The 24,043-nt window shown below is 47.0% G+C and overlaps 1 protein-coding gene across 1 annotated transcript in view; it reads right to left on the reverse strand.

Annotated features, from left to right (window-relative positions):
* IL12RB2 (interleukin 12 receptor subunit beta 2) overlaps window positions 1-24,043 on the reverse strand; it is a 62,195-nt gene that overhangs the window by 31,493 nt on the left and 6,659 nt on the right. Inside the window, exons 3-6 of the mRNA XM_040360745.1 lie at window positions 20,172-20,426; window positions 11,181-11,301; window positions 7,421-7,596; window positions 2,985-3,124 (exon numbers count right to left, since the gene is read on the reverse strand). Of these exons, the coding sequence (XP_040216679.1) occupies window positions 2,985-3,124; window positions 7,421-7,596; window positions 11,181-11,301; window positions 20,172-20,426 (692 nt within the window). The remainder of the gene's footprint in view (window positions 1-2,984; window positions 3,125-7,420; window positions 7,597-11,180; window positions 11,302-20,171; window positions 20,427-24,043) is intronic.

Genomic DNA, 24,043 nt, shown 5'->3' on the forward strand with positions numbered 1-24,043 from the left:
GAGCACATTACGCCACCGTAGCGCAAACCAATGTACGCCACGCCGACGCAGCGCAGAGAGGCAAGCATGAAATTCAGGAAGCCAGTGCTCCCCACGCTGCGTCGGCTTCGAAGGCGCAGGCCGGCGTAGGTGGAAGTGGGCTTGACCCATGCAAACCCATGCAAATGAGGCGTGACCCCATGCAAATGATGGTCCGAGCGCCAGACAAGAACGTTTAACGAACTGCGCATGCGTCGTGCCGTGGACGCATCCCCCTGCGCATGCTCACAACCACGTCGGAACAACTGCCTAAGATACGCCGGATCACTCCCTACGCCATGAATGTATTCTACGCCCAGCCAGACTCACGTCCAACGTAAACTATGTACAATTCGCCGGCTTGTACTCCTCGGTGCAGACCTTTGCATGTCTGCTGCTGGGTTAGAACTCCTTTATATGGCTTAACTTTACGCCGGACGTACAACTTACGCACACCACTCGTAGCCTGCGTCGGACGCACGTTCGTTCTTGAATCGCCGTATTTTCCTCATTTGCATATTTGAATGGCTGATCAATGGGAGCGCCACCATGCGTCCAGCCTAAATATATGGCCGGCGTAGGCAAGTTACGTCGGCAGGATTAAGCCTATTTTTAGGCGTATCTTAGTTTGTGGGTCCGGCGCACAGATACGACAGCGCATATTTGCACTTACGTGGCGTATCTTGAGATACGTGCTTTGTGAATCCGGGCCAAGGTATGCAGCACATGTTAATACATAACCTCTGTCTGTAGTCTGGGAAGTTACTGACACTTCTTATGAAGAAACTATGAAGAAACTACATATCCCGCAATCATTAGGTCTCTCAGTCTAATGCTCTGCAGGTGAGAGCTAAACAGTAATTTGATCGGACACAGACACAAGCAGGCAGCGCAATTAACAGAGAGCTCACTATGCAGCCTTTCATCACAGAACTCCCACATTTGTGATTAGCACAAAGGAAATGGCAAAGCATGGACTGGATGCTGCGTAGCCTGGAACAAGAAGTTGTCTTGTCCCTTTAGCAAATAGGAAGAAGCTAGGTGAAAACATGGACACAGGGGAATCAATCATCCATGACACCACAAACTGCAGCAGCAACATGTGACAGTACTGAAAACTGAACAATGGCCTGGGTAGGAAGGGGGTGTAAGTGCCTTATAGGCAAGTGGTTAAGGGTTAATAAGGTATTAAACAGAGGAACATTAAATTAAAAAATATATTTTTTTACTTGACAGGTTCCTTTAACTGACTATATCTGCAGATCTATGTTATCCCTTTGATCTGTAGATGAATAAACAGGAAGATACAAAAAAAAAAAAACAATGTTTCTTTTTATCCCTCTGTTTTAGTGCTGAGCAATGTTGTTAATAAACATTGCCCGGCTGCTCTTTTTGACAGCTCCAATTGCCGGTGCTCTCCCCCATCGGATAGGGTCCGGCCTGGACTGCGCAGGCGCAATCAGAGCCAACGGAAATCTCAGAGGCTGAACAGCTGTTCGTCAGCTGTAGAAGGAGCATGCGCAATAAACACGGTGCTCGCTCCCGATACTTGAAGCTGGTTATACACGCCGCTCGCTCTATACAGCAAGGGGCCATGTTTATTGCGCATGCTCCATCTACAGCCGACAAACAGCTGTTTATTCTCAATGATTTCCGTCGGCTCCGATTGCGCATGCGCTGCGCATGCGCTGCGCAGTCGAGGCCGGACCCTGTCCGATAGGGGAACAATCTCGAAAAAACACCGGGACTTCAGTTTACACTTCAGCCATCAGTGGGGGAACCCCACTGATAGCTGAATGAGTCATTGGTTGCTTAGGAAACAGTGGCCCTGCTCCTTAACAACCAATAATTCCTGGCCCGGATTCAGAGAGCAATTGCGCCTGCGTAACCATAGTTACGCAGCGCAATTGCTTACTTGCCCGGGCGTAACGTGTGTTCTGTATTCAGAAAGCTCGTTACGCCGACTGCAGCCTAAGATATGCGTGGCATAAGGCTCTTATGCCCGCATATCTTAGGCTGCATTCTTGCGATGGCTGCTAGGGGGCGTTCCCGTTGTGGTCAGCGTATAGTATGCAAATTGCATACTAACGCCGATTCACAACGTTACGCGAGCCCTGCGTACGCAGTTTACGCCGTTTGCGTACGGCGTTTTTTTGCGTAAGGCTGCCCCTTCTATAGCAGGGGCAGCCAATGCTAAAGTATACCCGTCGTTCCCGCGTCGCGAAATTTGAAATTTAGGTAGTTTGCGTAAGTGAATCGTGAATGGTGCTGGACGCCATTTACGTTCACGTTAAAGCAAATGACGTCCTTGCGACGTCATTTGCCGCAATGCACGTCGGGAAAGTTTCCCGACGGAGCATGCGCACTACGCTCGGCGCGGGAACGCGCCTAATTTAAATGATTCCCGCCCCCTACGGGATCATTTAAATTGCGCGCGCTTGCGCCGGGCATTTTGCCGGAGCGCCCTCGCAATTTACGGAGCTACTGCTCCGTGAATCGAGGGTAGCGCAAAACGGTGCCCTGCGCCTACGTAAAAAATGCGCATATCTTACTGAATCTACCCCCCTGGCTTTTTCTTTTTTACATTTCAGCTGTCAGTGGGGGAATACCACTGACAGCTGAAAGAACCGAACCTGAAAGTATCAGTTTCAGGTATGGGAGCATTTGTACATCATGCAAATTCTTAGTATCAGCACCGATATTGGCATCAGTGCAACCCTAGTACATACTGTATATTACCGATTCTCCAAGGGTATGCAAACTTTTGAGCACAACTGTAGATGTATTTCAACTGTGGATTTACATGTTTGCCTGCAGTTAGGCTTTAGGGCCAAATAACTTCCATCCACAGTGAAAGTCTTCCCTTAGTTTACAGTAGGGCTGTTGTTAGAGGCCTCTCTGTTTATTTAAATAGGTCAAAAATTATGGTTTTTTTTCACCCTGGAAAGTCCCATAAACACAATTACCTCTTGCCAGTCTCCCTTATTGTTGGCTTGATATCTTAGGCGGATGTGCTGTATATCCCCGTCTGGGTGAATGGTCACAGAGCACTCATCCGATGTCTGGTCACAGTCGATGGTTATGTTGGTTGGTGGATGTGGTTTCACTGAGGGAAAAAGAAAAAACAGTTCTAATGTGGCTGAGAGTCAAGTACGGAAATTTGCTGAGTCAAGGGAAATTCTGGTGTAAATCGTGTGTATAGGTTTAGTGCGGGCACTCTGCAAATATTGTTCAAATTGTCTTTATTTCTAGCAAGCAATAGCAGTGATTAAATTGTTTGTGTCCTGGCCAAGCTGTGATATGAGTGTTGTAGGAATGTACAGGGACTCTTCTAAGTTTGGTTTTGAAATGCTTGTCTGAAGAGCGTGCCCTATAGAAGGCTTTGACAAAGCATTTAAAAGGGTACTAAGGGGCAGGGGCATTGCCAGGTCTACAAAAGATCTGTGACTAGAGCCCATAGCAGCGAAGTAAAGAAAGTCATACCCTTGGGCGGGCAATGGCATACACATGTATATAATATACGTGTGTGTGTGTATATATAAAATATTGTTACATATCTGAGTGAGGATCCCCCTTACATCAGGGTCCCTAGAGAGTCTCCCCACTTACATCAGGGTCCCCAGAGAGCCTTCCCTATTACATCAGGGTCCCCAGAGAACCCCCCCCCCTTACATCAGGGTCCCCAGAGAGCCTCCCCACTTACATCAGGGTCCCCAGAGAGCCTCCCCACTTACATCAGGGTCCCCAGAGAGCCTTCCCTATTACATCAGGGTCCCCAGAGAACCCCCCCCCCTTACATCAGGGTTCCCAGAGAGCCCCTTTCTTACATTATGGTTCCCAGAGAGCCCCTTTCTTACATCATGGTCCCCAGAGAGCCCCCCCCCCTTACATCAGGGTTCCCAGAGAGCCCCTTTCTTACATTATGGTCCCCAGAGAGCCTCCCCCTTACATCAGGGTTCCCAGAGAGACCCTTTTTTACATCATGATCCCCAGAAAGCCTCCCCCTTACACCGGGTCCCCAGATAGCCTCTTCCTTACATCAGGGTCCCCAGATAGCCTCCCCCTTACATTGGGGTCCCCAGAGTGCCTCCCCCTTACATCAGGGTCCCCAGAGAGCCTCTTCCTTACATCAGGGTCCCCAGAGAGCCTCTTCCTTACATCAGGGTCCCCAGAGAGCCTCTTCCTTACATCAGGGTCCCCAGAGAGCCTCCCCCTTACATCAGGGTCCCCAGAGAGCCTCCCCCTTACATCAGGGTCCCCAGAGAGCCTTCCCTTACATCAAGGTCCCCAGAGAACCCCACACTTACATCAGGTTCCCCAGAGCCCTCCTCATTACATCAGGGTCCCCAGAGAGCCCCCCTTACATCAGGGTCCCCAGAGAGCCCCTCTCCTCACATCAGGGTCCCCAGGGAGCCCCTTCCTTACATCAGGGTCTCCAGAGAGCCCCTCCCCCTTACATCAGGGTCCCCAGAGAGCCTTCCCTTACATCAGGGAGCCCCTTTTACACCAGGGTCCCCAGAGAGCCCCCCCCCCTCCTTACATCAGGGTCCCCAGAGAGCCCCCCTGCTTGTCTGCAGCCATTATAAAAATAAATTGGTTAGCTGAGGGCCAGGGGAAGCATTCATCGATGTTCTCTCCTTTTTGGTTAATTCTCCTTTAAGGGGGTGTGGCAGGGGGTGTTTCCTATGCCTACATGCGTTTGCTAGTAGGTGTCCCTCATTCCCATCTGAAAATGTTGGGAGGTTTGCATACAGTATTCACTGCCAAAGTCCAATTTCTGGATTACGTGCAGGAAACAGGGCTCAAGGAATTCCCCTTTAAATTACCTTTACTGTGAAGAAAAAAAAAATATATATATATATATATATATATATATATATATACACACACAGGGCTGGCCAGAAAACAGGAAACTGTGCACAGCCTTCTCAGTTAGACAACTACCTTTGACTCTTCCTGCCTCTGACCACAAAAGGTCCATACAGAGAAACGAAAGTTAGCATTATATACAAGCCAGTGAGCAAGACTTCTCATATGCAGGGTCCTAATTACTTTTTATTTACACCCTCCTCTTATACACTCATCCTACACAGGACCACCTCTCATAGAGGCTTCATTTCTTCTCTATGTACTCATTGGTCATATTACAGTGAAAATAATCTTGGATGAGCTGCTTAGGGTTAAACGGTGTGGGCATAGCTTCCAACTGTCTCTGATTTTGAGGGACTGTCCCTGATTGGGAATAATGTCCCTCTGTCCCTCATTCCTCCTCATTTGTCCCTCATTTTGGTCTGATCTATATAGTTGTACTGTATATAAAATGCACTTTTTATCTATCAAAAAGTGTTTCCCAGAGCTAAACCTTTCATCCAATTTCCAAATTGCTGTATTTGTCAATTTTAAAAGCCATTAGAAAGGAATAGTAGTGGTAAAAAAGCCCTTGTGGGTTTAACTGGCCTTTTTTTGGGGTTAATTCTCCTTTAAGGGGGTGTGGCAGGGGGCGTTTTCAATGCCTACATACGTTTTCTAGTAGGTGTCCCTCATTCCAATCATAAAATGTTGGGAGGTGTGGGTGTGGGTGCGAAGCAGGGACGTCTTTAAGGCAAGGCAAAATGGGAAGCTGCCCTGGGCCCTGTCATTGTTGTGGGGCCCAAAGCAGCTGCCTCATACTTGCCAACTATCTCAGTTTAAATTACCTTGTCCCTTGAAGTTTTAGTCCTTTGATGTGTCCTGATTTCTCAGTGTGAAGTGCTGCTACTGATGCTGCCCAGCTCTGCTATTGTTGTGTAGAGATGACTCACCTGCAGACCCTGTGTTTACATGTAAATAACCATCATTTATATGTAAATAACAGGAGCATTCATATGTAAATAGCCGAGGTCGGCAGCATTCATATGTAAATAAAGACAGCATTCATATGTATATTGTAACGGACCTATGAACTATTCTGCCTACAGAGGACTGCATGACTGGTTACTGAGCTCAAAGGGTTAATTGTAGAGGGACTTTTTCACTGCTAAATGCTAATTGACGCTCTGTTGTGTATTATCAGTTAACAGCCTCTTGCCAGGTGTATGCTAACGTGATAATCTGTGAGTGTATATTGTTCTAAAGGTTAATTGAATTCTATTGAGAAAGGAATGTGCCCGGCCAGGTCATGTTAAGTAGATCTCGGTGCCGGAACGTCTAGAGACTGATTGATTCAAGGAGATCATTGTGTTTGAGTTCTGGTAATGAAGAAATGTTCATAATTAGCTCAAAGAAGGTGATTGAAGCTTCCCCACGGTGTGATGTGTGGGTGGGGACAGTTTGATTGTTCATGTGCCTTGAATACTGTATAAAATCTCAGAGTGAACCATTAAAAATCAGTCCTGCTTGACTCTGCAAACGTAGCCCGTCTCGTTTCTTGAAAGGGCGTTCGATGGGATATACCGGCGGTACCTGCATATCGCAGCTTGCCAGGGAAAAGGACTTCTCCAACGGCTGATACCCTCTCACTAGCCCGGGTAGCCGTTACATATATCATGCCCCTCGGTGAAGTGATGATGTGCTGTAACCTTTACTATATAGTAATCTCTAGCAACCACCAATCAACAAGAAGAAATCATGTGCTGTAACCTCTAGCAACTAATCAGTGAGCCGTAATGTGTGCTGTAACCTCTAGCAACCAGTCAGTAAGTGGTAATGATATGCTGTAACCTCTGGCAACCAATCACAATCACTGCCTGATCTGATACAGTAAACTGATTTTAAGTCTAGCTGATATTTATTGTAAGTCTCAGAGCAGGTGGAGAGCAAAATTGCATGGGGGGGGCCCCGAAGAACATTTTTGCCCATGGTCCACAGTCGCTCACTGGATCCCCATCGCTGGTTCAGATGCTCCGGGCCAACATGGTCCCAGAACCAGGAACACCGCGTGGCACGCACGCCCCCGGTAGGCCATAGCGCCGGGGCGCAGTGATGTGGCCACCCTAAAGGTGGGTGCCATACTGGACGAAGAAGAACCCAGAACCAATGGCGTCTGTCCCATAAATACCTCTCCCCAGCATGCACAGCGAGGACAAACCCTTGTGATTGGCTGCTGGGAAAGCACCCAAACCTCGGCTCCACTGCTGCCACCTGCAGTACCGGGGCTGGAAGAACACCCCGATACAGCAGAATGACCCACAGCACAGCCAAGCTGAGACAGAGACCCTATTCTCACATCTAACAATCAGTATCAGAGTCTAACTACACTCTGATCTACCCTTAAATTTGACTACCACCAGTACTTTAAAGTACATAGGCTCTACAATTAAAACATCATAAACCCCCAAATGGTCACCAGATGCCCCCCCCCCCCCCCAACAAAAATTTGAAATCTAAACAGCCACATGCCAAAATTCCATCAATTGTCACCCACCTATATCATAGAAAGTGAAGTTATAGAGCTGTGAAGTGTTCTTTCCCAGCGGGTTAGAGGTCACCACCAAAGCCGTGTATTCTCCTCCAGGATTGGCTGCCACGGGCAGGGTCAGTAAATTGGTCCCAGTCTGGCAGCTCTCCAAAACACTCTCCGTAATCTTTTTCTGTCTCATCCTGCAGGATATAAATATTGTACATAGGTAGGAAGAATAACTCATGTGGCGCCCTCCAGGGGTGGCATGAGGAAAGGGCCACACAGCGTCACCAGAAAACGTGGCCTTGGAGCATTGGCATTGTGATTGGGTTTTAATCTTTTGTTTCCTATGGAATAGTGACAGGATAATATATTGGATACCATATGACTATTACATCTAAACTCTAGGCGAGACACAGATGAGTGTAAAACCTAATTGAATGTATTACTAAAATGCAAGCAATATACCTGAACTTGACCTGTACTCAGCCTCTGACAGACCCTGTACAGCAATGATGGAGTGTGAGTGGAAGAAGCAACACAAGGAGCCAATCAGCTTATGTGCTGACAAGGAGCATGCTGAATGGAGGAGAGAGCACAATAAGACCCCTTTCACCCTGAGGCACTTTTCAGGTGCTCTCATGCTAAAAAAGCGCCTGAAAAGCTCACAAAGACCTATTTCCATTCAAATCCATGAATGTTTTCACACTGGGGCAGTGCACTGGCAGAGCGGTGAAAAAACTACCCTCTCCATTGAAATGAATGGAAAACTCTTCAAAAGCACCTGAAAAGCTCTTCAAAAGCACTCAGGGCCAGATTCTCGTAGAATCCGCGGCGGCGTAACGTAAGCCATTTACACCACGCCGCCGCAATTTACTGGAGCAAGTGCCGTATTCTCAAAGCACTTGCTCCGTAATTTGCGGCGGCGTAGTGTAAATGGCCCGGCGTAAGGCCGCGTAATTCAAAAGGGGGCGGCTTGCATTTAAATTAAGCGCGCCCCCGCGCCGATCGAACTGCGCATGCGTCGGCCGTAAAAATAGCCCAGTGCGCATGCTCCAGCTCACGACGGAAAATGTCACGTAAATGACATGTTTACGTAAATGACGTGAGCGTCATTTACGTAAAGCCCTATTCGCAAACGACGGAAAAAGACGACGCTGTCCCGACGCCATACTTAACATGGCATACGACGGACCTTCGTAAACGTACCCCTCATATAGCAGGGGTAAGTTTACACTTACGGAAACGACGTAAACGACGTCGAGGCGGTGCAAAAACGTATGGGAATCGGCGTATCAGGCTCATTTGCATAGACAAATGAGAAATCGTCGTAAACGCCATCTAGCGGCCAGCGTGGAATTACATCTAAGATCCGACGCTGTAAGTGACTTACGCCAGTTGGATATACGCCGTATCTATGCGTAAATTATTCTAAGAATCACTCGCATAGATACCCAGGCTCAGAAACAGAGATACGACGGTGTATCTGGAGATACACCGTCGTATCTCTTTTGAGAATCTGGCCCGTAGTGTTTTACTGGCAGTTTAGAAGAGCCTCAGTGTGAAAGGGGCCTAACAGAGAGAGAGGAGCTCATCACTATGCTACTTCTCCTCTCACTGGAAGGGGAAGGTCCAGGATGACCTGGGCTCAGAGAAGGTGGGTTGAATGATGTGGCCTTCAAACCGAGGACATCTAGCAGCAATAAAAAAGCACTGCTGGAGAAATTCTCTGGATTGAAGGTTAATATCAATGCAATTTTTGTTTTTAATGTGCTTTTCAGTTTTATCTTATTTTTGGTTGCTTTAACTAGTTGCCGACCAGCCGTCGCAGTTCTACCGCGGCAGGTCGGCTCTCCTGCGCGAGAGCCCGTAGCTCTACGTCGCCTCGCGAAGCGGCCACTAGGGGAGCGTGCACGCCCTGCTCGCTCCTGACTCCCATGCGCGTCCCCGGCGGTCGCAATCACCGCCGGGCATCCGCGATTGCTTGTTACAGAGCGAGGACCGGGAGCTGTGTGTGTGTAAACACACAGCTCCCGGTCCTGTCGGGGGAGAAATGCCTGACCGTCTGTTCATACAATGTATGAACAGCGATCTGTCATTTCGCCTAGTGAGTCCACCCCCCCCCCCCTACAGTTAGAACACACCCAGGGAACATACTTAACCCCTTCCCCGCCCCCTAGTGTTAACCCCTTCCCTGCCAGTGGCATTTTTATAATAATCAATGCATTTTTATAGCATTGATCGCTATGAAAATGCCAATGGTCCCAAAAATGTGTCAAAAGTGTCCGAAGTGTCCGCCATAATGTCGCAGTACCGGAAAAAAAAAAAAACGCTGATCACCGCCATTACTAGTAAAAAAAAAATATTAATAAAAATGCCATAAAACTACCCCCTATTTTGTAAACGCTATAACTTTTGCGCAAACCAATCAATAAACGCTTATTGCGATTTTTTTAACGAAAAATAGGTAGAAGAATACGTATCGGCCTAAACTGAGAAAATAATATGTTTTTTTTATATATTTTTGGGGGATATTTATTATGGCAAAAAGTAAAAAATATTCATTTTTTTCAAAATTGTCGCTCTATTTTTGTTTATAGCGCAAAAACTAAAAACCGCAGAGGTGATCAAATACAACCATAAGAAAGCTCTATTTGTGGGAAAAAAAGGACGCCAATTTTGTTTGGGAGCCACGTCGCACGACTGCGCAATTGTCAGTTAAAGCGACGCAGTGCCGAATCGCAAAAAGTGCTCTGGTCTTTGACCAGCAATATGGTCCAGGGGTTAACTGGTTAATTCAAGAAAGTACACACTATACAGGAATATGCTTTGTTCATATTTCAAGTCTGAGGTTTACAACCACTTAAGGACCAGCCAACGCAGTTATACTGCGTCACGTTAGCTCCCCTGGGCGAATTTGTCGTCGGCCACTTTCAGAGCTCTATGTAAACAGACAGATCTTTGTTCTGTCAGGGGAGGGGAGACAGATCTGCTGCTCCTAAAGATTAGGAACATTGATCTGTCTCCTCCTCCAGGCAGTCCCCTCCCCCACAGTTAGAACACACATAAGGGAACACATTTAACCCCTTGATCTTCCCCTAGTGTTAATCTCTTCCTTGGCTATTTTAGCTCTGGTCAATTGTCCAAAAAAAAAAGTGTCAAAAGTGTCCAAACTGTCTGCCGCAATGTTGCAATCCCATTAAAAATCGCTAATCGCCGCCATTACTAGTAAAAAAAAAAATGTTTATAATAAAAATGCCATAAATCTATCCCATAGTTTGTAGACGCTATAACTTGTGTGCAAACTGCAAACCAATCAATATACGCTTATTGCGATTTTTTTCTACCAAAAATATGTAGAATAATACATTTCGGTCTAAACTGATGAAGAAATTTGGATTTTTTAATTATTTTTTTGGGGATATTTATTTTAGCAAAAAGTAAAAAATTGTGATTTGTTTTTTTTAAAATTGTTGCTCTATTTTTGTTTATAGTGCAAAAAAAAAAAAAAAAAACCCTGCTGAGGTGATCAAATACCACCAAAAGAAAGCTCTATTTGTGGGAAAAAGGACGTCAAGTTTGTTTGGTTACAGCGCCGCATGACCGCGCAATTGTCAGTTAAAGCGACGCAGTATCGCAAAAAATTGTCTGGTCATTAAGGGGGTAAATACTTTCGGTCCTTAAGTGGTTAAGGCATTCAGTGACCGCTCACCACACTCAAGGATGTTATAAAGACTTTGAATGTACTATATAAATGAATACATTATATAAGCAGATACTCAACTGCAATTGCAAGGTGCAGCTATTGGGGAGGCCGCTAGGTCTCTTCAGCTCCCACAAGCAGGAAACATTTCCAGATTCTCCTTGCTGTTCACATGAGATGATTCTTGGTTGATCCGGAGGGACTGAAAAGCAAGGCTTAATTGTACAGTATGTCTGGGAAAAACACAATAAATAAAAATATCAAATACACACACTGGGCCAGATTCACGTAGAATCGCGGCGGCATAACGTATCCTAGATACGTTACACCGCCGCAATTTTTCATCGCAAGTGCCTGATTCACCAAGCACTTGCGATGAAAACTACGCCGGCGGCCTCCGGCGCAAGGCGGGCCAATTTAAATGTGCCCTTGTAGTTTGCACTCGTAGTGCAAAGTGGATTTTCCTTTTCGTAAATAACCCCCATTGCATCTAAGCAAATGCAAAATGCTATCCTGTGTCATGGCAGCAGGGGCCACCTGCATCCTAGCAACCAAGGATGCTAGTTGTGTGGAATCGCCTGCGTCTTAAGTTCTCGCTGTACGCATGAAAGTGTTAGCAGAAACGATGTGTGTGTACAGTGTATGGACAAGATTTTAGGTAGGATCTTCCTGTTAGTAAGATCCTACGTAAAATCCTACCACTGTGTGCATGAGCCCTGAGGCCTTGTTTACACTTGTGGTTGGGGGAGATGGGAGAAACATGTGCCTGAGCTTCATTTTTTCCTCCCAACCATGCGACCTTACACTACAAAGGCAGCGAATGGGGTTGTACACATGCTGTGGCCCGAAACTTATCTCAGTGTCACCATTGGTGGACAATACCACCTGCCAAACACAACCCATACAACTGAACGAAGCCATGCCACAACCACCCCCTAGTGTGTGGAGATTTATGGTTCAAACAGGCGGTGAGGAGGCAACATATTGGCTCCTCACCGCCCTGTCACAAGCCCTCCTGAAAAACAATCGACTGCCGATAACTATTCAGAGGATGAAGCCAGTGTAAACAAGCCCCATAGGTGTGGTAATCTTATCTTTGAGCATTTCCACTACTAGATGTGTGCAAAGTAAAAGTAAAATAATAAGGTCAGTGGTCCAATAAGTATCTCAAGATGGCTGCTGATGTGTATGTGGGCCATGACCACAGGAAACGCTGGTCTGTACATATCCTGAGGTGAGCCACACATGTGGACAACACTTGGAACCTGTCCTGCCTGCAGAGGCCCTGTTTGTTTGTTTGTTTATGTCAGTACTAGGCCTTTGGCTGAGGAAAGCACAAATATCTGTGCTAGGGTTGTCACCCAACCTGTATTTTTCTGGCCTCTGAGGTAAAATTAAGGCCTACACCGAATGGTATTAATAGGAAAGAGATAACTAAACTGGCATGTCGTATCAGAAAAGGTTGAAACTTTATGTGTTGCCAATAGCAACCATTTAACCTTTTCTTCTAAGGCATCGGAATGGAAAGTTAAAAACATGTTGGTTGCCAGGGACATTCTTACTTTAGAGCCTTTCAAAGACAACTAAGAAAACAAATGTGAATTTGCTAACTTTATTTACAATATGAGGCCTGGACAATAAAGTAAACAGGTAGTAACCCATAGCAACCAGATACCACTGACACCTCATTGGTTGCTATGGAAGTTGTAACCTCCTTTATAATCTCTTTCCTAACAACAATGACAATGCCTCCCATTGATATGGCTCTCCTACCGGCAAGGTGAGTATCAGCGGTTTGGGGGAGCTTTACAGAAACACTATGGGCCAGATTCACAAAAGAGATACGACGGCGTATCTCCTGATACGCCGTCGTATCTCTGTTTCTAACTATGCGACTGATTCATAGAATCAATTATACATCAGACAGGAGGCTCATATCTTATGCATTATCTTTCTTTAATAATGCCCATAGCAGAAATACAGTAAACATTTATTGTAACTTAAAAAATTCAAAGAACTACCCTTCCCAGCAGTCCCTGGGCCAGTGTAGCCCCTCCCAGACCGTAGCCTATATAAGGGACTGTCTGAGGTAACCTATTCCTCTTTCTTTCTGCTCATAGCCAGAACTCAGATAAGTACATTACTCTATGTTTATAATTTTTATGTAGGCTTGCTTGTTATTTGGTTATCAGCAGCCTTTTTAATTTGTGTAGATCCTAATGTCACATCGTCTTTCCACAGGGTGCTGGGGATCCCCCCCCCCCTCCCACCCCGGCTTTTATTACAGCTACGGAGGTTTTTCCCTCCTCCGCTATTCCCTTCAACTTCCACCTGTATCTGTATATACCCTCTGATCCCCTCAGACCTTCATCTGTGTGTTGTTCTATCAACCTTCTGTCTTATGAAGCACAACTGGTATTTCTAAAAATGATAAAAGTTTTTGCTGTATCCTCTGATGTGTACATCTTACAGTCATTGGGCTTCTTTATTTGTTTATTTTACAATATACCGCTGCTTTGCTTCTTTTGTTTCCCCCCGGTGCGCTCTGCACACTGCTCGTTTTCTGACTGGAGGTAGGACGGCGCCATTTTAACATCTCAGCGCCTTTTCTCCTACCTCCCTTCTTCTCCTTCTCCTCAGAGCGTCTCATCTCTGAGGGGGGCGTAGCGGTGAGGATCTCCCTGCACCAATCGCGCTATTGTCGCGAATCGACGGCGCCATTGCTGCGGACCTGTCCTTGGGACCCCATCCTCCGTGTGCTAGACCGTCTCTCCCCATCGCCGCCACGCCAGGGTGCGGGCGGCTGTATGGTTGGAACTCTGTGTAGATCTCACCGAGCCTCACGTCTAGCTCCCCTTGTGGTGGGGAATATCTCCCCTCATCTAACTTCTGTCACTCACACCTAGCTGGTGGGGAATTCCTCCCCTCCCCTGCTTCTGTCACTCCTTCACCTTCAGTTACATTAACATCAGTTCTTGTTCTGGGAATTTATTCCCCTGTAGTCTATTCTACATATAATGAATATATTAATACATGTAAATAAATAATAAATTTAAATAATTATACGAATGAATAAATTATTGACTTATTAAATAAATATAAATAAATCAATGAACATAAATGTCTATAAATAAATAATTTATACAATCTATATGATTGAATAAATAAATAAATATATAAATATATATATAAACAAATTTAAAATATAAACTATTAAACTATACTTTATATATAATTGAATAATTAAATATATATATATAAACAAATTATAACAATAATTGAATGAATTATAGAAATTACTATACAAGTTATAGTACATAACTTCCGTATCTTCCTGTGCTGCACGGCCGTGCTGTCCGCAGACAGCTGACTCTTCTCCTGTGGCTGGCGACAGGTCCTTTACTCCCTACTGGTGCCACTGAAGTGGTGGACGCAGCCCTGGAAGGCCCTACCTACCTCAGTGCTGCACTGGTTCCTTAACTGGTCGGTAGGTCCGTCCAGACTACCAGGGCATCGGTTGTTCCAACCCACATGCACCCCTATGTCCGGATCTCCCGGCAAGGATATAACGCCCCTGAGTAGGGCATGGCGTCCCGTATGCGCCATCACATTAATGTGGCCTCCGTCTCCCCGGCAGGGGAAGTAATTAACATGCCCCAGGCAGTACCCTCCCAGGACTGTCGACCCATTGACTCCCCGACTGGGGAAGTAAATAACATACCCCAGGCAGTACCCTCCCAGGACTGCCGACCCTCTGACTCCCCGGCAGGGGAAGTACATAACATGCCCCAGGCAGTACCTTCCCAGGACTGCCGACCCACGGACTCCCCGGCAGGGGAAGTAAATAACATGCCCCAGGCAGTACCTTCCCAGGACTGCCGACCCACGGACTCCCCGGCAGGGGAAGTAAATAACATGCCCCAGGCAGTACCCTCCCAGGCCTGCCGACCCACTGCCTTCCCAGACTCCAATCGACCCCCGAGCCTCGGGGAGATGCACATGCAGAGGCAGCGATCCGCTAGACGGACTGAGCCAGACTCCTCGTGGACTCTTCCAGAGTCGTCCGCGGAGTACGAGGCGGCTAACACCTTTGAGTCTGAGGATGAAAATGATGATGATAATGATGATGATTATGTAAGCAGTGGGCACATGGCGCTCCATGACGACGCCAACCCTAGGTCCCAGGGTAAAACCTTATTGGACTCTTGTGGAGTACCATTTTCGATCAGGAGGTGATTGGCCACCCACACTCCGGTGACTGGGCACCTCTACCTGAGGTGATCCAATAGATCGAATGCTGGACCCGGAGATCGATCGGTACGCTAACCGGACAAGTTGAGGGTGGAATACTCACCCTTCCATTACCAAATACGGTGGTGCTCACTCCAGAGGTGGATCCCATAATCATTCAGTATTCCAGGAAGGGAATAGAGAGGGCCTTTGGGACCTCACAGTACTGGGTCTTAGATCTCTGGACCTATCACCTAACCCTACGCCTTAGTGAGCAGGCTACCGCCTCTGTAAGCCGGTTGACCTAGCACAATGGGATCACGCTAATTGATGATATCTTTAAGAAGGTAGGACAAATGGAGTTATATTACCAGGCGTATACCTGGTTCACCATCCCATTCGGTTTTTCAAACCTAAACACCGTCCTAATGGACAACAGGTTGCTAGACCTTGGACCAAACAGCCGATAGTAGAGATGGACCCGCTCTCTTTGAACTTCCTCAACAACATCTTCCCGATCAGGAAGAAGAAAGGCGGTTTTTCGTCCGGTGGGAGCTTGAGAAATCTCACCAACTTACTGCCCTGTGGAACAAGGGTGAGGTTGAACATCTACTTGAACGACCTACTTCTAATGGCTGGTTCCCCTCGCCTAGCGAGCGAACACGCCTCCTGGATGGTCGGATCGCTTCGCGATCTGGGACTCCTCATAGATCACGAACACCTATTATCTCCCCATTTCAGGAGATAGAGTTTTTGGGGTTCTTGGTGGACACCAACCGAGCGACCCTTCGGCTACCCATACCCAATTAGCCGCCATCCGCAAAGACATCAGTATCATGCTGGGCAGCAGCGGGTGTCCTTACGCGGACTGACTCGCTTAGTCGGCCTGTTCCCGGTGTCAATCCAGGCCACTCTCCAGCCCCTCTTCACTGTCGAACCCTCCAGAGACTCGAGACTACATCTTCGCTAGGGGATTCGCTATACAAACTAAGTGAAGCCATGGGGGACCTACGGTAGTGGTTACGTCATGCCGTCAAACGGAACGGCGAGACATTTTCAACTCCTCACCGGATTTCGTCATAGGGTCGGATACCAGCCGCCTCGGCTGGGGTGCTCGGTGCAGTCCCTCGTCCTCCGGTAGGACGTGGTCCGCAGAGAACCCTCGGCTGCACATCAACACGTGCACCCCTGACGGCCTTTTTTGCCATCGGAAGTCTGTTGCCACGCACGTCCATCTGCTGTGTGCTATTGCGTTCAGACAACGTACCCGCAGTCCGGTACGTCGATCGCTTGGTGGGCCCCTGATCCAGAATCCTAGCGGATCTAGTAAGACTTCGGGCACTTCTGCCTGGAATGCAACATCGTCCCGATTGCGGGATATGCCACAGACTATCCCTATAGGGTGGCAGATTGGATTCTCGTTACCTGACCGATTCCAACGATTGGCGACCGCTCCGGTCAGGGTCCCTGATCCTCGCTCACTTCGCGGATCCTTCTCTATGGACCTGTTCGTTCCCCGTATCAACCACCAGTTTCCGCGCTCTTACAACCGGAGGCCGGATCCGGAGGCGCACCATGTGGACGCCCTCCACCAAACGTGGTCACAAGGGACACATTACGCGTTCCCCTGTTCCCGGTGACCCTCAGGGTCCTCCTTCACTTAGCGAGCCGGAGGGCATCAGTCGTGCGGTTCACTCCGTGGTGGCCGACGCAGCCATGGTTTCCCCTCCTTCTGAGGATGACGGTGGAACTCCCCAGGTTGTTTCCTCATTCCCCCCACCTCCTCGCTGGTCCGAACGGGGATCTGCACCCTCTACTCACGAAGCACATCCTACCTCTCCTCACATGGTTAGTATCGGGGTTCCGGTCGCAGACTACGACCTTTCGGGAACAGCTAGGGATTCCCTGCCTTGGACTGGGCCCCGGGACTAGATCGGCATCTCGATCTACCTGGGGACTCTGGGTTACTTGGTGTGATCAACGACGGGTCGACCCCGTTCAAGCGCCAGGGTCTGTAATAGCCAATTATCGGACGGACTCTTTGGATCCGTTGGTGTGTCAATTTTGAAGGCGTTAAGTTTAAATCGCCCAATGTACCAGCACACTTGGGATTTTTCCAAGGTCATGATCATGTTCTCGGGCTGGGGGACGTTGACACTCTGTTTTGAGGTTACTGTCTTTCGAGCTTACTGTCTTCTTGTGTCTGATTTCCATCATCGTGGGTCAGACGTCAAGGCTTTGGACATATCCAGGCGTCATTCCTCGCCTCAGAGACTCAAGTCTTTTTCCGTCGTGCGTTGGACCAGACGGTACTTCGATCGGTTTTCTACCCGTTCTTCCCCGCACATCCACAACTGTATGTGGTCCGCTGTCTACAGACTTATATGTCCTTGACAGCCTAGCTGCGATCTTCGCAAGTCTTTCATTCCTCGTTTCCTACGTTAATCCTCTCCTCCCGGTTTCCTCTGTGACTTACTATAGCGGCGGACTGTTGTCAGCGACCGCTTTTCCGCCAATCCCGCTTTGAACAGGAGGTACACATATCTATGTCAGTGTTGTGGATTATTTTGATTGTTATTGGTCATATGCATTGTTATAGCTTTGAACTTGCATAAGATATGAGCCTCCTGTCTGATGTATAATTCGAGATTTTCCTAGCTTGTGACGGAAAATATTAATTATATGAAGACAGGAGGCGAGTATCTTCCCTCCCAACCCAACCCTGTCACGAGGTTGTCTCTCTCTCGTTCTAGACTGATGAACCACGCACCCTGCAAGTCGGAGGCTGGTACGCCCCGGGAGTTCGTTTTCACTATCCCCGTTGGGATTGCTGTCCGTTTCGATCCATGGGTTTAGTTCACCGCAGATGGAGGTTCCTACTGCGTTCCAGATCCGGAGTCGGGATGCCGTTGACTGAATCCGTTGGTCCATGTTCCGGAGGACAACTGACCGGTCGGCTCCGAATGGTTTGGGTTTCCTATAGTCCCCGTTGGGATGAAGCTGGTCCGGATGAAGTTGGTCCGTGTTGGCCTTGTCCTTCGTTTCCTCCAGATTCGGATGTTGTGTTCCGGTCGGAAGGTTCCCGGCAGCCGCGGAGATGTCTAATTGGACTTTCGGTTCCTGTTTACACTAATTCGCATGAAGAAAGAGGAATAGGTTACCTCAGACAGTCCCTTATATAGGCTACGGTCTGGGAGGGGCTACACTGGCCCAGGGACTGCTGGGAAGGGTAGTTCTTTGAATTTTTTAAGTTACAATAAATGTTTACTGTATTTCTGCTATGGGCATTATTAAAGAAAGATAATGCATAAGATACTCGCCTCCTGTCTTCATATAATTAATATTTTCCGTCACAAGCTAGGAAAATCTCGAATTACGCATAGATAGGCAGAAAATCTGAGAGGTGTAGTGGACTTACACTGTCGGATCTTAGGATGCAGTACCGCGGCCGCCGCTGGGGGGAGTTCACGTCATAAACCAGCGTCGGGTATGCAAATTAGGAGTTGCGGCGATCCACAAAGCTTTTTCCCGTCGTTACGTCGTCGCGAGTGTTAGATTTCCGTCGCAAAGATAGTGCACCTTTAACATGGTGTAAAAGTACTCCACCATGTTAAAGTATGCCTGTCTTTCCCACGTCGCTTTTGAATTATTTTTACATTTTTTCATTTTCCCGGCGTAACTCTTTTTTCACGTCGCGATTCACAAAACGTCAGCGCGTCGTAATTTCGCTTAAAGCACGTCGGGAAATTTGCGACGGGAGGATGCGCAGTACGTACGGCGCGGGAGCGCGCCTAATTTAAATGGTACCTCTGCCCCATTTGAATTGGGCCGCCTTGCGCCGGACCTGTTTACGATACACCGCCGCAAATTTCCAGGTATGTGCTTTGTGGATCGGGCACTAAATCGGAAAAATTGCGGCGGTGTAACGTAAACCGGTTACGTAAAATTGCGACCGCTCTAAGTGAATCTGGCCCTATAATTTTAGGCCTTGTTCAGGCATATGCTTGTGCCAGGCCATGTTTACCTGCATGGGGACCTACAGGTATTCTGTGCATTCCCATGCAGGCAGTCCCATTCTGTTGGGAAGCCGTGGCTACATGAATACAGCCGCGGCGCTGCTCCCAGTTTGACATCAAGGTGGGAGCATGGCCCCCCGAATGCAGACAGTATGAGTTTGGGAACACATACCCGCACCAGCACAGATGTCAAATTAGGAGCAGCAGCTGTGTCCCAATTGACATCAATGGGTGGGGGGTGCATGAACACTAGGGATGGGCTCAGGCATATTCTAATCAATTGGTAAAAATGCAGATCAACCACCTGCTTTGGCCACCTGTGTGAAAGGAGCCTGATGCCCCATACACACGATCGGATTTTCCGTCAGAAAAACCTTGGATGGTTTTTCTGACGGAATTCCGCTCAAGCTTGGCTTGCATACACACGGTCACACAAAAGTTCTCTGAACTTTCGACCGCTAAGAACGCGGTGACGTACAACACTATGACGAGTCAAGAAAATTAAGTTCAATGCTTCCGAGCATGCGTCAAATTGTTTCCGAGCATGCGTCGGAATTGCTACAGACGATCGGAATTTTTTCCGTCGGAAAATTTGAGAACCAGCTCTCAAATTTTTGTTGGCGGAAATTCCGACAGGAAAAGTCCGATGGAGCCTACACACGGTCGGAATTTCCGACCAAAAGCCTACATCGGACTTTTCTTGTTGGGAATTCCGACCGTGTGTACGGGGCATTAGTGCGCTGTGATTCTGCGTTCTAGCACACAAAAAGCGCAATGGTGTAAGCAAGCCCTAAAGTGACAAAAACGTTCTGTGACGGGCACTTACATCCAAAATATATGTCAGCTCCACAGATCAGCTTGTCGGCAGCATTATTACAATTGTACGGTATCCTCCGGGGAGTAAAACTGGTGTCGGTAATGGTGATGGAATTCCCGTGTAGATTTTGCCATCTCTTATCACTGGCAATGATTTGGACACCTTGCTTGCCGTTGCTCTTTCGGGTACATGTAATGGTGATGATGGAGCCCACGTGGGCGATGTTGCTGGGTCTGATCTCCATATAAGCGTCGTCACAGATCTCTGCAAGCAACAGAATATTAAGGAGCCACTTAATTATTATTCAATTTTTTTTTCCTTTTACATTATTTAAAGGCTAGGTTCACCTTTAAAAAAAAATGTTCCTATGAATTAATGCAAGCCTGCCCAGTAGAATAAAGTGTTACTAAACCCACAACAGTAAAATCAGTCTGTATATGCAGTAAAGCATGCTTGTTATACTCACGGTAGAAGGGATTAATCCTCTGCATTGTATAAAAAGGCTGTTTGATCCTGTCTTCTCTGATCCTCCACTGTCCCCAATCCATCTCCTGATAGCACAGAGCCTTGGGGGAACCCTGCACATGCTCAGCTTGGTGTGTATTGCTAGATAGTTTATTTTTTTTCTTGGGAGGGTGCGTGTGATTAGCGCAGGGCAAATCAGCACTGTTCAGGCAGAGGGTCCTGCAGCCTCATAGGACAATCAGGGGAGAATGAAAAACTCCTCCTACAAGCTTTAACCAGACACTAATAGAAGTCACAAGACTGCTATATACTGCTGATGAGAATAGGTATTTAGCAGTTTATATTTACTAAAACAATTACATTTACATGTTCTGTGTACTGCGGGAGACCAGATATACAGTGCCTTGAAAAAGTATTCATACCCCTTGAAATGCAACACATTTTGTTACGTTACAACCAAAAGCGTAAATGTATTTTATTGGGATTTTATGTGATAGACCAACACAAAGTGGCACATAATTGTGCAGTAGAAGGAAAATGTTAAATGGTTTTCAAAATATTTTACATATAAATATGTGAAAAGTGTGGGGGGTACATTTGTATGGCGCCCCCCGGAGTCAATACTTTGTAGAACCCCCTTTCTCTGCAATTACAGCTGCAAGTCTTTTTGGGGGTGTCTCTACCAGCTTTGCATGTCTAGAGAGTGACATTTTTGTCCATTTCTTCTTGTAAAATAGCTCAAGCTTTGTCAGATTGGATGGAGAACGTCTGTGAACAGCAATTTTCAAGTTTCTCTGCGTTTCAGGAGGCATGGCAGCTCATTCAAATGATTGGGCTGCAGTGTCTGCGCAAAACGCGGCTCGCAGGGCCATATTAATGTGAACCTAGCAGGGCGGGGGTTTGGTAGTCCTATCTTCTTTCTGTTGTCCTGAAGCAGTGCAGTGAATTGTTGTCATGCAAATACAGGAGGGGTGTTGCTGAGCAGATCACCAAGTGAAAAAAGGGAAAAAAATCCTAAAAAGAAAACGAATGCAGTCACCACATCTATAACATTTTTGGGTTTGGATACACTTTAGGCTACTTTGAACAGGGGCATTTTTCAGGTGTTTATACGCTAAAAATAGCACCTGTAAAGCACCTCTCAAGTCACCCCAGTGTGAAAGCCAGAGACCGCACCGCTAGTGGCCGAATACCGCCCCAATTCCGACGGTATAGCGCTGCAAAAAATAGCGGCGCTATACCGCCACCACACATCCTGCCCCAGTGTGGGGCACTGCGCTGGCAGGGCGTCAAGAAAAGTCTTGCAAGCAGCTTCTTTGCAGTGCTTTAGGAGCATTAAATACACCGCTCCTAAAGCCCTCTTCCCATTGAGGGAGCTTTTTTTTTATGCCAAAGCGCCTGAAAAACGCCCCAGTGTGAAAGGGGTTTTAGCGGTGATTTACCAGCATTTTTCAGCCGCTGGCAGTGTGGAAGGGCTCTGAAAGCACTCGGGATTGCATTGGGATTGCAGATGAGGCTTCTTTCAGGCGCTTTACAGGCTTTTTTATTTAACGCCAAAGCGCATGAAAAACCCCTGAAAAACGCCCCAGTGTGAAAGGGGTCTTATTTTCCCCCACTAGGAGCCTGCAAATCATTGCAGTCAGGATGAGCAGATCGCGGGTGCAATTCAGGTCTCTTTGCAAACTGTCAGTGTAAGCTGTCTGCTTGTACCTTGTACGGGCAGGCGGGTACACACTGACAGAAAGCAATTTGAATTCTTCTGTATTTCCTTTTCAGCATGTAGGGTACAGAGCATGGCATTGGCACAAACGTAGCACTAAAGCAAATACAGAACATTATTATTAGCTGTACTTAGCAATGTCTATGGATCAACAGTTTAAAGCTGAACTCTGGACACAAACTTTCATTTAACCACTTGGTTACTGCCCCATAGTCAAATAACGTCCTGTTTTTAAAGATGGATATCTCGGTAACGGCAGCAGCTGCTGCCACAACCGAGGTATCCATCTTTAGTGCCAACGGTCCTGTAAACGATAACAGTGGTCTCCGCGGCGGATTCGCCGCAAGATCGCCGTTATCGGTGGCGGGAGAGGGCCCCCCCCTCCCGCCGCTCTCCCGCGCCCTCCGCCGCTTACCGGAGCCGTCGGTAGCGGCGGAGGCAATCGGGTCCGTTCGGCACCTGACTGGGGTTGCGAGTGAAGGAAAAATTTCCTTCACCCATCCCCATAGCTCTGCTGGGCGGAAGTGACGTCAAAACGTCAGTCCCGCCCAGCATCTTAAAGCAACATTTTTTTTTTTTGTCATTTGAAAAAATGACAGTTTCAAATTATTTATTTTTTTCTTGCATTTTAGTCTAAATATGAGATCTGAGGTCTTTTTGACCCCAGATCTCATATTTAAGAGGACCTGTCATGCTTTTTTCTATTACAAGGGATGTTTACATTCCTTGTAATAGGAATAAAAGTGATCATGTTTTTTATTTTTTATTTCAGTGTAAAAAAATTATAAACTAAATAAAAATAAATAAGAAAACACATTTTTTTTTTTTTTAAAACGCCCCATCCCGACGAGCTCGCGCACAGAAGGGAACGCATACGCGAGTAGCGCCCGCATATGAAAACGGTGTTCAAACCACACAAGTGAGGTATTGCCGCGATCGTTAGAGCGAGAGCAATAATTCTAGCCCTAGACCTACTCTGTCACTCAAAAAATGCAACCTGTAGAATTTTTTAAACGTCGCCTATCGAGATTTTTAAGGGTAAAAGTTTGACGCCATTCCACGAGCGGGCGCAATTTTTAAGCGTGACATGTTGGGTATCATTTTACTCGGCGTAACATTATCTTTCACAATATATAAAGAAAATTGGGCCAAATTTATTGCTGTCTTATTTTTTAATTCAAAAGAGTGTTTTTTTTCCAAAAAAAGTGCGCTTGTAAGACCGTTGCGCAAATACGGTGTGACAAAAAGTATTGCAATGACTGCCATTTTATTCTCTATGGTGTTAGAAAAAAAATATATATAATGTTTGGGGGTTTTAAGTAATTTTCTAGCAAAAAAAAATGTTTTAGTCTCGTAAACACCGAATCTGAAAAACAGGCTCGGTAATCAAGTGGTTAAATATATCCCTTAATAGCCACAAAGGACATAAATCCACCTTGTGTGCACCAAAGGCCTTTGCCAACCCAGGTACTACCTTGTAAAAGTAGCAGTGACATCATCACTGGGCTGTGCATAACCTGTGCAGAGAGCAGAGCTGTGGGAGGGACCTAGCAGGCTCCACCCACTACAGGCTGCCTGCAGAAACCTACAGGAGTGGCGGAGACAAGACCAGTCATCCTGCACAAGGAGAAAGAGCAGCAGTGAGTGGTGGGAGGGACCTAGCAGGCTCCACCAAACACAGGCTGGCTGCAGGAAA

The sequence above is a fragment of the Rana temporaria genome, chromosome 7 (assembly GCF_905171775.1).
Source record: "Rana temporaria chromosome 7, aRanTem1.1, whole genome shotgun sequence".
NCBI classification, from domain to species: domain Eukaryota; kingdom Metazoa; phylum Chordata; class Amphibia; order Anura; family Ranidae; genus Rana; species Rana temporaria.